Raw genomic sequence first — 13895 nt, 5'->3', positions numbered from 1 at the left:
AGCCTGACCTTAAAAACCTCTAAGGAAGGAGATTCCACCACCTCCCTAGGTAACCCATTCCAGTGCTTCACCACCCTCCTAGTGAAAAAGTTTTTCCCTAATATCCAACCTAAACCTCCCCCACTACAACTTGAGACCATTACTCCTTGTTCTGTCATCTGGTACCACTGAGAACAGTCTAGATCCATCTTCTTTGGAACCCCCTTTCAGATAGTTGAAAGCAGCTATCAAATCCCCCCTCATTCTCCTCTTCTGCAGACTAAACAATCCCAGTTCCCTCAGCCTCTCCTCATAAGTCATGTGCTCCAGCCCCCTAATCATTTCCGCTGGACTCTTTCCAATTTTTCCACATCCTTCTTGTAGTGTGGGGCCCAAAACTGGACACAGTACTCCAGATGAGGCCTCACCAATGTCGAATAGAGGGGAATGATCACGTCCCTCGATCTGCTGGTAATGCCCCTACTTATACATCCCAAAATGCCGTTAGCCTTCTTGGCAACAAGGGCACACTGTTGACTCATATCCAGCTTCTCGTCCACTGTAACCCCTAGGTCCTTTTCTGAAGAACTGTTTCCTAGCCATTCGGTCCCTAATCTGTAACAGTGAATGGGATTCTTCCGTCCTAAGTGCAGGACTCTGCACTTGTCCTTGTTGAACCTCATCAGGTTTCTTTTGGCCCAATCCTCTAATTTGTCTAGGTCCCTCTGTATCCTATCCCGACCCTCCAGCGTATCTGCCATTCCTCCCAGTTTAGTGTCATCTGCAAACTTGCTGAGAGTGCAGTCCACGCTATCCTCCAGATCATTAATGAAGATATTGAACAAAACCAGCCCCAGGACCGACCCTTGGGGCACTCCGCTTGAAACCGGCTGCCAACTAGACATGGAGGCATTGATCACTACCCGTTGAGCCCAACAATCTAGCCAGCTTTCTATCCACCTTATACTCCATTCATCCAGCCCATACTTCTTTAACTTGCTGGCAAGAATACTGTGGGAGACCGTATCAAAAGCTTTGCTAAAGTCAAGGAATAACACATCCACTGCTTTCCCCTCATCCACAGACCCAGTTATCGCCTCATAGAAGGCAATTAGGTTAGTCAGGCATGACTTGCCCTTGGTGAATCCATGCTAACTGTTCCTGATCACTTTCCTCTCCTCTAAGTGCTTCAGAATTGATTCCTTGAGGACCTGCTCCATGATTTTTCCAGGAATTGAGGTGAGGCTGACTGGCCTGTAGTTCCCCGGATCCTCCTTCTTCCCTTTTTTAAAGATGGGCACTACATTAGCCTTTTTCCAGTCATTGGGGACCTCCCCCGATCGCCATGAGTTTTCAAAGATAATGGGCAATGGCTCTGCAATCACATCTGCCAACTCCTTTAGCACCCTCGGATGCAGCACATCCGGCCCCATGGACTTGTGCTCGTCCAGTTTTTCTAAATAGTCCTGAACCACTTCTTTCTCCACAGAGGGCTAGTCACCTCCTCCCCATACTGTGCTGCCCAGTGCAGCAGTCTGGGAGCTGACCTTGTTTGTGAAGACCGAGGCAAAAAAAAAGCATTGAGTACATTAGTTTTTTCCACATCCTCTGTCACTAAGTTGCCTCCCACATTCAGTAAGGGGCCCACACTTTCCTTGACTTTCTTCTTGTTGCTAACACACCTGAAGAAACCCTTCTTGTTACTCTTAACATCTCTTGCTAGCTGCAACTCCAAGTGTGATTTGGCCTTCCTGATTTCACTCCTGCATGCCTGAGCAGTATTTTTATACTCCTCCCTGGTCATTTGTCCAAACTTCCACTTCTTGTGCATAGACAGTTAACTGGTTTGCACTGTGGGGGTTCTTCTTGTAAGCTTCTTTTTTGCGTTTAAGATCAGCAAGGATTTCACTGTTAAGCCAAGCTGGTCGCCTGCCATATTTACTATTCTTTCTACACATTCTTTCTTTTTTCCTGCAACCTCAATAAGGATTCTTTCCCCCTCATGTTATTCTCCCAGGGGATCCTGCCCATCAGTTCCCTGAGGGAGTCAAAGTCTGCTTTTCTGAAGTCCAGGGTCCATATTCTGCTGCTCTACTTTCTTCCTTGTGTCAGGATCCTGAACTCGACCATCTCATGGTCACTGCCTCCCAGGTTCCCATCCTCTTTTGCTTCCCCTACTAATTCTTCCCAGTTTGTGAGCAGCAGGTCTAGAAGAGCTCTGCCCCTAGTTGGTTCCTTCAGCACTTGCACCAGGAAATTGTCCCCTACACTTTCCAAAACCTTCCTCGATTGTCTGTGCACCGCTGTATTGCTCTCCCAGCAGATATCAGGGTGATTAAAGTCTCCCACGAGAACCAGGGCCTGCGATCTAGTAACTTCTGCTAGTTGCCGGAAGAAAGCCTCGTCCAACTCATCCACCTGCTCTGGTGGTCTATAGCAGACTCCCCCCACGACATCACCCTTGTTGCTCACACTTCTAAACTTAATCCAGAGACTCTCGGGTTTTTCTGCAGTTTCATACCAGAGCTCTGAGCAGTCATACTCCTCTCTTACATACAATGCAACTCCCCCACCTTTTCTGCCCTGTCTGTCCTTCCTGAACAGTTTATATCCATCCATGACAGTACTCCAGTCATGTGAGTTATCCCACCAAGTCTCTGTTATTCCAATCGCATCATAGTTCCTTGACTGTGCCAGGACTTCCAGTTCTCCCTGCTTGTTTCCCAAGCTTCTTGCATTTGTGTATAAGCACTTAAGATAACTCACTGATTGTCCCACTTTCTCAGTCTGAGACAGGAGTCCTCCCCTCTTGCACTCTCCTGCTCATGCTTCTTCCCGGTATCCCATTTCCCCACTTACCTTAGGGCTTTGGTCTCCTTCCCCCCAGTGCAGAAAGGTTCTGCAGGCCAAACTAGGTGCTCTGTGTTACCTATGCACCTCCTCTATATGGTAACTCCACCATCATTAGTAACAACTATATAAACCAAAGGTGGGCAAACTACAGCCCGCGGGCCACATCCGGCCCACAGGATGGTCCTGCCCAGCCCTTGAGCTCCCGGCCCCTCCCTTGCTGTCCCAACTCCCCCACAGCCTCAGTTCACCATGCTACCAGCGCTCTGGGCAGCGGGGCTGCGAGCTCCTGCCAGGCAGTGCGGCTGCGAGAGCCGCTGGGTGTAGTGTATTAAATTGCTCCCTGTAGGAACGTGCTACTTACGGAGCACCAGGACTGGCAGCTGTAAGTAGTACACCATAAGTAGCACATTCCTACAGGGAACAATTTAATACACTACACCCAGGTAGGGAAGGCTGAGCCTCCCCCAAACAGCCTGGCCCCCGCCCCCATCCACCCCCTCCCACTTTCTTCCCCTTGACTGCCCCCCTCAGAACCCCCGACCCATCCACCCCCCCCGCTCCTTGTCCCCTGACTGCCCCCTCCTGGGATCCCCCACCCCTAACCGCCCCCCGGGACTCCACCCCCATCCAACCACCCCGCTCCCTGTCCCCTGACTGCCCCGACCCCTATCCACACCCCGACTGCCGCCTGGGACCCTCTGCCCCTTATCTAAGTCCCCACTCCCCGCCCCCTTACCATGCCGCTCAGAGCGCCAGGACTGGCAGCCGTAAGTAGCACATTCCTACGGGGAGCAATTTAATACACTACACCTGCCCTCCATACTGTTTTGGAACCCCAATGTGGCCCTCAGGCCAAAAAGTTTGCCCACCCCTGATATAAACCCATTGGAAGCATAAGCTTCTCCAACCCTTGGAGCACAATTAAAAATTGAATTCATCCCTCTCCTCAAAATAAGTTTGGTATCTCTATTTTAGATACATACCTTACCTACAAGCATCATTTATTTTACCTCGACTGTACTGCAAGCCAGCATGCACCAGCGTTTGGACGTTTTTCTTTTTCTCAGCTTATTGGCAATACTGCAAGTCAAAGCATTTCATTATTCCCCCTATAAATACTAATTGAAAAGGAGGAGTGACAAGACAGAACTCACATGTGACAGCCCTTGGAAAGGAAGAGTAAATACTCATTATCACCTCTTGGTATCTCAAAAGAAGAAAAATGGAATTACTGAAGGGCCTCCTTTCATTCTCCCAAAATGGATTACTCATTTAGAACTCATATTTACCACCTTTAAATACAGAACTTGCGTAGCCACCTTAGCACCATAAGGGTAACCAGAACTCTATTAACTAATGGTTTACTACCAAGGAACATATTCATCTCATCTTAGCAGAACTGCTTGTGGAGAAATGGGATTTATGTTCATAAAAGGAGACAACATTAATATACAAAAGTAATGTGGACATACTTGAGTAATGAGAGTTCCATATGAATAAATTCAAAATCTCTAGTATAGTCATTATATATTTGATTTATACAGACCTCAGTTTTTTAAAACTGTCCCATTATATGAATTCCCCTGCCTCGCAATGTAACTGAAGGACAGGTCTGCTGCTATAACTGCACATTTTGCACACTATATGTCTGATTGTCTATTGTCATTGCACTCAGGGCCACCGAGAGCGGGTTCGGGCCCCGGTGAAAAATAATCTTTCGGGCCCCCCAGCAAGGGCGGACCGGCTAAACAGGGCCGACGAGGGGGGGGGGGGAAGCTGGGCCCCCTTCCGGACCGCCGGGCCCCGGTAATTTGTACCGGCTTTCGCCCCCCCTCCCCTCGTCGGCCCTGATTGCACTAGGCAAGCTGGCCTTTCTTAACATTATGGGAAAAGAGGAAAGGGAGATCCAGAGATATTCAGAGAAAGGAGAGGAAAATTAAACGATTCATCTATAAAGATATAGGTTATTAATCAAAGGTAAATTTTCCCTCTGAGTTTCTCAGTGCATCTAATTTTTCTGTATCTACCTTCTACACTGTAATCTCTTTGAGAAAGGGACTGTCTTGTACAGCACTGAGCACACAGCTCCTAAATAAATTATAAATTTAACTGAACCGTATTCATTGAATAACATTTGTAAAAGCTTTATGCCTCACACACACACAGTTCATCACATTAAGTATTTCAGAAAATTAAGTATCTTCGCCTTTTTTTTTTTTTACTACTGTCATCCTACTAGCTTTATAAATCTAAAACGGGTATACAAGACTATTTCTACCGTATACTCAGGGAAAATACCCATTAAGCACAACATCCACTTTATCTATAAAGCATTCTTCTGTAAGGCTTTGACTTCTGCCTTAAATCAAGCAGCAAAATGTTACTTATATTAATTTAAAGGAAATGTATAATTGCTGTATTTTAATCCTAAAAATAAAGTTATCATTTTACCTCCATTAATTCCACATAAAGCAAATATTTTAGGTTCACATAATTCTTCTCTTCCATCTTTAGCGTTACTGTCAGAAAACTACTGTTATTGAATTATGCACCTTTTAACAGTTAAACTTGACAAACTCAGTGTTTCACCTGAATTTACATTCATTTATAAGCTGTTCTTCTTAAAACATCAACTATATTTTTTAAATAGGAACAACAACAACTGGAAACTTTTATTTCAATCGACATACAATTCAGCCACTCATGTAGGATAGGCAACCTCACTGTTTAAAAAAAATATTCAAATTTTGAACAGCTTTATTACATTTATTCTTATATTGCTCAATATCTGCTGACATTGATAAACACTTTCCTAAGGCTTATGTGCCTATTTTATTGATTGCTTTAATTACCTGTTTTGAAGACACCTGCCTTCTAATGCATTCCTCATTGGTAATGCAGTAGTACATTGCTCTGTTCCATAAGAGCACCTCATTCCATTACCAGGATACAAAAATAGAAATAAGCAGATAATTTAAATAGGATTCAGCTGCTATCCGCTACTGTTAAAAGCATGATCCCAGAACAGTCTGCAAATCTGCATTTTGTAAATGATGACATCACACTTTTCTATGATAACAGTCATGTAACACTGATTTGAGGAAATTACTTCTAATGACAGCCAGTTGGCAGGCATTTAATGAGTCAGAATAGAGAATTAATCTTCAACGGCAGGATTAGAGTTTTGTATGCTTTGTTATCCTGAATTGCTCAACCACCAATAGTACATCAAATACAAGGTTAAACAAAGGCCTCTCCATTTTTGCTACAGTAGACTTGTACCTGCAGGATTTCCTTTCCAGCTGGTTCAACAGTAGTACTTTTCCATTCTAGAACCAGTGTCATCCTTTTTTACTAAGATTCACAACAAGCTGTTGATTTGAAGCTTATTTTAAGACATAAGATAAAATAAACATTTTGATTAACTTTATACTAATAACGTTCTAAGGACAAAAAGGACCATTGTGAACATCTAGTCTGATCTCCTGTATAGCACAGGCCATAGACCTTGCCCAAAATAATTCCTAGAGCATATCTCCTAGAAAAACATGCCACCTTGATTTAAAAATAGTTAGAGATGGAGAATCCACTCTGCTCCATTGTAAATTGTTCCAAGGGTAAATCAGTCTCACTATTAAAAATTTACGCCTTATTTCCAGTCTGAATTTGTCTAGCTTCATCTTCAACCTGTTGGATCTTGTTCCACCTTTCTCAGCTATATCAAAGAACCCATTATTAAATATTTGTTACCCAGGTAGGTATTTATAGACTACAATCAAGTCACCTCTTAACCTTCTCTTTGTTAAGCTAAACCAGGGGTAGGCAAACTTTTTGGGCCGAGGGCCACATCTGGGTGGGGAAATAGTATGCAGGGGTGGAGCAGGGGGTTAGGGTGTGGGAGGGAGTGTGGGGTGTGGGAGGGGGTGCGGTGTGCAGGAAGGTGCTCAGGGCAAGGGATTGGGGCAGAACAGGGGTGCAGGGTGCATGAGGGGGCTCAGGGAAGGGGGTTGGGGTGCAGGAGGGGTGTGGGGTGTACGAGGGGGCTCAGGGCAGGGAGTTGGGGTGCGAGGTGTAGGCAGGGGGCTTAGGGCAGGGAGTTGCGGGGCAGGGTACAGGAGGGGTTCAGGCTCCGGCCCCGCTTACCTCAAGTGGCTCCGGGGTGGCAGCAGCACGCACCAGGGCCAGGGCAGGAAGCGCTGCGGTCCCTGGGAGAGGGGGGCGGAGGGCTCTGCGTGCACTGCCCTTGCCGCGCCTACAGGTACCTCCCCCGAAGCTCCCATTGGCCGCGGCTCCCCGTTCCCAGCCAATGGGAGCTGTGGGAGGTGGTGCCTGGAGACAAGGGCAACGCACAGAGCCCTGTGCCCCCCCGCCGCGGGCCGCTGGGACGTGGTGCCGACGCCGCCACGGGCTGGATCCAAAGCCCTGACGGGCCGTAGTTTGCCCACCCCTGAGCTAAACAGATTGAGCTCCTTGAGTCTACCACTATAAGGGACGTTTTCTAATCCTTTAATCATTCTCGTGGCTCTTCTCTGAACCTTCTCCAATTTATCAACATCCTTCTTGAACTGTGAGCACCAGAACTGGACACAGTATTCCAGCAGTGGTTGCATCAGTGCAAAATACCAAGGTAAAATAACCTCTCTACTCCGACTTGAGATTCCCCTGTTTATTCATCCCAGGATTGTTATTCGCTCTTTTGGCCACAGCGTCACAATCGGAGTTCACATCCAGCTAACTGTCCCCCACAATCCCCTAATCTTTTTTCAGAGTCACTGCTTCCCAGGATAGAGTCCCCCATCCTGTAAGTATGACCTACATTCTTTGTTTCCACATGTATACATTTACATTTAGCTGTATTAAAATGCATATTGTTTGCTTGCACCCAGTTTACAAAGGAATCTAGATAACTCTGAATCAGTACCACTCTTTTTCATTATTTACCACTCCCTCAATTTGTGTGTCATTGGCCAACCTTATCAGTGATGATTTTATGTTTTCTTCCAGGTCATTGATAAAGCATAGGACCAAAAACCGATCCCAGCGGGTTTCCACTGGAAACAGAGCCACTCAATGACAATTCACTGTTTATCATTACAGTTTGAGACCTACCAGTTAGCCAGTTTTTAATCTATTTAATGTGTGCGGTGTTAAATTTTATAAGACTTTAGGTTTGTTTGTTTTTTGTTTTTTTAAACAAAATGTCATGTGGTACCAAGTCAAGTGCCTTATATAAGTCTACGTGTATTACATCAACACGCTTAACTTTATCAACCAAACTTGTAATCTCATCAAAAAAAGATATCCAGTTGGTTTGACAGAATCTATTTTCCATAAAACCATATGGATTTGCATTAATTACATTACCCTCCTTTAGGTTCTTTATTAATCAATTCCCCTTGTCAGCCACTCTATTGTCTTGCCCAGGATTAATGTCAGGCTGACAGGCCTATAATTACCTGCGTTGCTGGTTTACCCATTTTAAAAACTGGCACAGCATTAGCTTTCTTTCAGTCTTCTGGAACTTCCCCAGTGTTCAAAGACTTATTGAATATCAATATTAAGGGTGCAGCAAGTCCCTCAGACAGCTCTTTTAAAACTCTTGGATGCAAGTTATATGGACCTGCTGGTTTAAAAATGTTTAAGTTTAGTGCCTTTTTAACATTCTCCAGGCAAAGGAAAGCAGTAGATCTAATCTACCTGCATTTCAGTAAAACATTTAATACAGTTCTACCTGGGAAATTATTAAATTGGAAAAGATGGGGATTAATATGAGAATTGAAAGGTGGATAAGGAACTGGTTAATGGGGAGACTATAATGGGTCATACAGAAAGGTGAACTGTCAGGCTGGAGGAGGTTACTAGTGGAGTTCCTCAGGGATTGGTTTTGGGACCAATCTTATTTAACATTTTTATTACTGACTTTGGCACAAAAATTGGGAGTGTGCTAATAAAATTTGCGGATGACACAAAGTTGGGAGGTATTGCCAATATGGAGGAGGACCGGAATATCATACAAGATGATCTGGGATGACCTTGTAAACTGGAGTTATAGAAATAGGATGAAATGTAATAGTTCAAAGTGCAAGGTCATGCATTTAGGGACTAACAACAAGATTTTTTTTTATATAAACTGGGGACGTATCAGTTGGAAGTGACAGAGGAAGAAAAAGACTTAGGTGTCTTTGGTTGATTACAAGATGACTATGTGATGCGGCTGTGAAAAAGGCTAATGCAATCCTAGTATGCATCAGGCGAGGTATTTTCAGTAGAGACAGGGAAGTGTCAGTACCATTATACAATGAACTGGTGAGACCTCATCTGGAATACTGTGTGCAATTCTGGTCTCCCATGTTTAAGAAAGATGAATTCAAACTGGAACAGATGCAGAAAAGAGCTACTAGAATGGTCCGAGAAACGGAAAACCTACCTTATGAGAGGAGATTCAAAGAGCTTGGCTTCTTTAGCCTAACCAAAAGAAGGCTATGGGGAGATATGATTGCCCTCTATAAATACATTAGAGGGATAAATACCAGGGAGGGAGAAGAACGATTTAAGTTAAGTGCGAACTTGGATACAAGAACAAATGGATATAAACTGGCCATCAACAAATTTAGGCTTGAAATTAGGCAAAGGTTTCTAATCATCAGAGGAGTAAAGTTCTGGAACAGCCTTCCAAGGGAAGCAGTGGGGGGCAAAAAACCTAACTGGCTTCAAGACTGAGCTTGATAAAATTTATGGAGGGGATGGTATGATGAGTCTGCCTACCATGGCATGTAGCCAATCTGTGACCGCTCACAGCAAATATCTCCAACAGCCAGTGATGGGACACTAAATGGGGAGGGCTCTGAGTTACTACAGAGAATTCTTTCCCAGGTGTCTGGCTGATGGGTCTTGCCCACATGCTCAGAGTCTAATTGATCATCATATTTGGGGTCGGGAAGGAATTTTCCCCCAGCTCAGATTGACAGAGACCCTGGGGGGTTTTCGCCTTCCTCTGCAGCACGGGGCACTTGCAGGTTTAAACTAGTGTAAATGGTGGATTCTCTGTGACTTGGTCTTTAAACCATGATTTAAGGACTTCAGTAACTCAGCCAGAGATTATGGGTCGAGGACAGGAGTGGGTGGGTGAGGTTCTGTGGCCTGCAATATGCAGGAGGTCAAACTAGATGATCATGATGGTCTCTTCTGACTTTAAAGGCTAAAATACAAGTGGAATAGAAGGAGTGCTGTCACTATATGAAGAGATTGCATCACCTATTTTTTCCCCAAATATAGAACAGAAATATTTATTGAACACCACTGCCTTTTCTATATTATTATTGACAATTCTACCATTTCCATCTAGCAATGGACCACTACCATTGTCAGGATTCTTTTTTTTTTTTTTAAACAACTCTTTCTTACAGTCCCTTAACTCTGCTAGCCATAGATTTCTCCTTGTGTCCCTTGGCTTGCCTTATCAAATTTACTATAATTCCTAATTTCTGATTTATATTCATTACTATCAATATTTAGGTGTTCCTAAATATTTCCCAATCATCATACACATTTTTCTGATTAAATTCTTCCTCCCAGCTGATTTGGTCATAATTGTTTTTAGCTTTGTGAAATTAGCTCTGTTAAAGTAGCCATAGCTGTAAAGGAGGTATCAGTAGCATCAGCTGTGGACTGAAGAGTGGTCTTGACTATCAATTTGCCTTTGTCTATCAGACCTTGGAAACAAGCTCTGTCCTGCTGCAGAAGGTTGTCCACAGTAAATTCCACAAACTTGGCGTAGTTCAGGAAATCTTATTTAGCCGTTTGGGCTATCTGCACAAGAGACTAGATGATGAAAAGGACCTTTCTCCCAAACAGATCCAGGTGTTTGCCCTCTTTATCCATAGGAGTAGACCAGGGGTGTTTCTGTCTAGCCCTTTCAGATGCAGCCTGGACCACCAATGAGAAAGCCTTAGTGGATGGCTTCAGAATACTGGAACTCCTGCTAGTCAGTGCCAGTCTGAGTTCCCCATGAGCTCAGGACACAACACTCCAGGTCCTGGAGTCTCAACTGCTACTGCAGGAGGGGAACGGACAATCTTTTTCTTTGACGTCTTAAAAAGTAAACTCTCTCTCTTTTTAGGAGGGTGATTCTCCTTACCCGCTTCATGTCTCCATTTCATGGAGTCTTGGATCTAGACGACACAAGCTGGAAGATGTTGGTGTTGCATAGGCACTACCCTGAGGCTCCAGACAATGAGGCAGAGAGTGGGAGGGTCCAAGGTCAGACAGGGGCCTCATGGAGAGTTCCATCAAGTGCCTGTGGAGTCTGAAATGAGACTGCCTAGTGCAAAGGGGAAAGGAGTGGCAGATCTCTCACTTTGATGGAATCTGTTATTCCCCTATGTAGTACAGGCAGCTCTTGTGCTGATCACTAACCAGGACGACCCGAGGGCAAGCCAGGCAGGGCTAGAAGCCTTGGGCATACTAAGTGCCCCAAACAGTGGGGGAACAACAGGGGAGAATCCTTGATCTCTACTAATCACAAACTCACTACTATCAATATAGCTAATAAAAAACTATTTACAAAATACATACAGGTAAAAGCTAGAAGACTAGACACAGAAGGATTCCATCCCCGACTGCAAGCAGTAGAAAGGAACTGGAGAGGCGATCAGTCCGTGCCACCCTTTATGCCCTCAGTTGATAGCTCCAGGAAACGAAGGGCCCAGACATGGACCAATAAATGCTGCTATAATTTCTGGTCCTAGGAACATGGAGCACACGCACACCCACAGTGAATACACACAGGATCAGCATTCGAAGTAGAACTTAACTAATAATGAGTCATCCTTTCACAGAAGCTACATGATGAAGTCTGGCTAGAACTTTGAGCACGCTGGCAACAGGAGTCCAAAGAGATTTTTACTCTGCAATGAGCTATCAATGGCTGGTGATGTTACATGTACAGCAAACAGTATATTCAAATGTATTATACACTTTAACAATTTGGCCAACAACAACAAAATTGTTTCTTGTGTTTCCAACACAAGATAACCTGACTTTAAAAAAAGCCAAACCAGCATTTTACACTATGTCAGAAAGGCTCGGGGAGGGGGGGACGACCACACAAAAAGGGGGTGAATTTCAGAGCTGAGGACCCTGCAGTCAGAGGGTACTGCCACACCTGGAAATTCAACCCTGGGGCTGAACAGCAGAGAGCATTCCAGCTGATTGAAACGGCCATGACAGAGCCTGGGGGAGAAGCTGAATCAGTGATAACCAGCAGGGTTCTAGACCATTTAGGGCTTTAGAGAGCACGTCATCAAGCCCCTAAATTTCCACCCAAAGCAAAACTGGACCTTCCACCACACACCCTTCTGAAACTGTTTGAAAAAGTTAAGTAAATTAATTGAACCTCTTTTTTAAAAAAGCATAATAAATAAAATATTTAAACACCAATCAACATGTTGCGTGTGTGATGTGGAAAATCTTTTTAGCTTTATGAAAAGTAATTTGTTCAGCCTTTTTAAAGGATGTAAAGGAAATATTATTGAACTCTACAGTATATAATTAAATACCCCTTTCTATGCACAACAGGAAAATCAGTATGCTGTAAATTACTATTTATGTTTTTAAGAAATTTGGAATACTACATACACTATTCATGTCAAAACATTAAAAAAAAAGATTTTTAAAAAGGAATGGCTTGGGAGAGACTTCTGCTCTTGTGTTTTCATGCTACTGAAGTTTCCAAAGATGGTATAAGGACAGCAGCCCTGATCCTGCACTGAGAACCATATGAACTGACCCCTGCACCCACACAGAGCCCCACTGAAGTCCATGGAAGCCTGTGCATCTTCCAGGGCAGGATCAGGGCCACATTTTATGATCCAAAACCTTATTTTGAAAATGGATGTTCATCTTAAATTAAAAATCATATGCATATATGCATGTGTAATATACAAACATACCCTTAATTATGAGATTATTTTAAAGCAATTTCACAAAATATTAACAAATGGTTCAAACACTTTTTAAATTGTAGATAACTTTAAAACTGAAGAAAAAAATCCATAATCATAATTGCTTTCTGAAGAAAGCCTTTTCTAATACTCAACAACAATTCAGACTAATCAATCAAAACAGTTTTGATCAGAGAAAAAGTTTACAATAGTTACTGAAGTTTTACTTTACCAAGTTGATGATGTGGATACATGCTGTAATTTGAATGTGAGAAATTTGTCTCATCTTCTTCATCTATGGTCTGTCCTAATGAAAGCAGGCTGACACGTCTCATCTTCAATAGCCTGGGGGAGCTTTCAATAGTACTTCCAATATCCAGCACCACATCTCCAGAAATGACAGCAGGAACGACTTTTTTTAAAAACTCCATTTTTTGTTCCGTCTACTTTCCCAACACTGATTAAACTAGCTGCACAAAACACACACCCAGGTGCCTATACAAACTTCCTTGAAGAATCAGTAAGGTGGACTGCTCGAGCTACTTTACATAGTGAAGTCATGCTAAACCTGGGTGGTGCCAAACACCAGCAGGTCAGCTGTTGGGAGGCTGATTTCAAAGCCGTTTACTGTACAGACTGATAACAAAACCAAATAAGCCATTAAGTTACTGGAATATACATGTGCTGATCAACTGCTGCACAACACAAAGTAATAAATTTAGCAGTATGATGATTTTAAACAAAAAAGTGTAATGAAACGTATATATATAAATGCAAATTTATTTTTGACAGTTCATTGGCTCTTCATTTCAATTAAGTGCACAGGGAGGAGTATACATCTGCATTCACAGATAACACTTATCATTTAGAAAGTTCATTCCCCAGCTTTACAAACAGAGTTACTAACAGCTCCAATATTCAATGTTTTGAACCAGTTACATTCTTGTATAGCTACTTACTGTACATTAATATTTTATTATGCTAATGCACAGAAAAATCTGTCTTTCTTCCACACTTTTTACATTTGGGAATAAAATCAGCAAATGATTAAAGACATAAATAAACCAACCATTTAAAACTAAAATTAGAGATCTATAAATACACTAGTGAAGTAGTTTCTTA

At 43.3% G+C, this 13895-nt stretch overlaps 1 protein-coding gene across 1 annotated transcript in view; it reads right to left on the bottom strand.

The window, feature by feature from the left end:
* Positions 1-13328, bottom strand: part of FRYL (FRY like transcription coactivator) — a 336418-nt gene extending 323090 nt beyond the window's left edge. The window contains exon 1 of the mRNA XM_065404953.1: positions 13006-13328. Coding sequence (XP_065261025.1) covers positions 13006-13204 — 199 coding nt within the window. The 5' untranslated portion in view covers positions 13205-13328. The remainder of the gene's footprint in view (positions 1-13005) is intronic.
* Positions 13329-13895: the final 567 nt, after the last annotated feature.

Source organism: Emys orbicularis, chromosome 5 (genome assembly GCF_028017835.1).
Source record: "Emys orbicularis isolate rEmyOrb1 chromosome 5, rEmyOrb1.hap1, whole genome shotgun sequence".
Classification (NCBI taxonomy): domain Eukaryota; kingdom Metazoa; phylum Chordata; order Testudines; family Emydidae; genus Emys; species Emys orbicularis.
The sequence above is the reverse complement of the archived record's forward strand: the minus strand, read 5'-3'. Positions and strand labels throughout refer to the sequence as shown.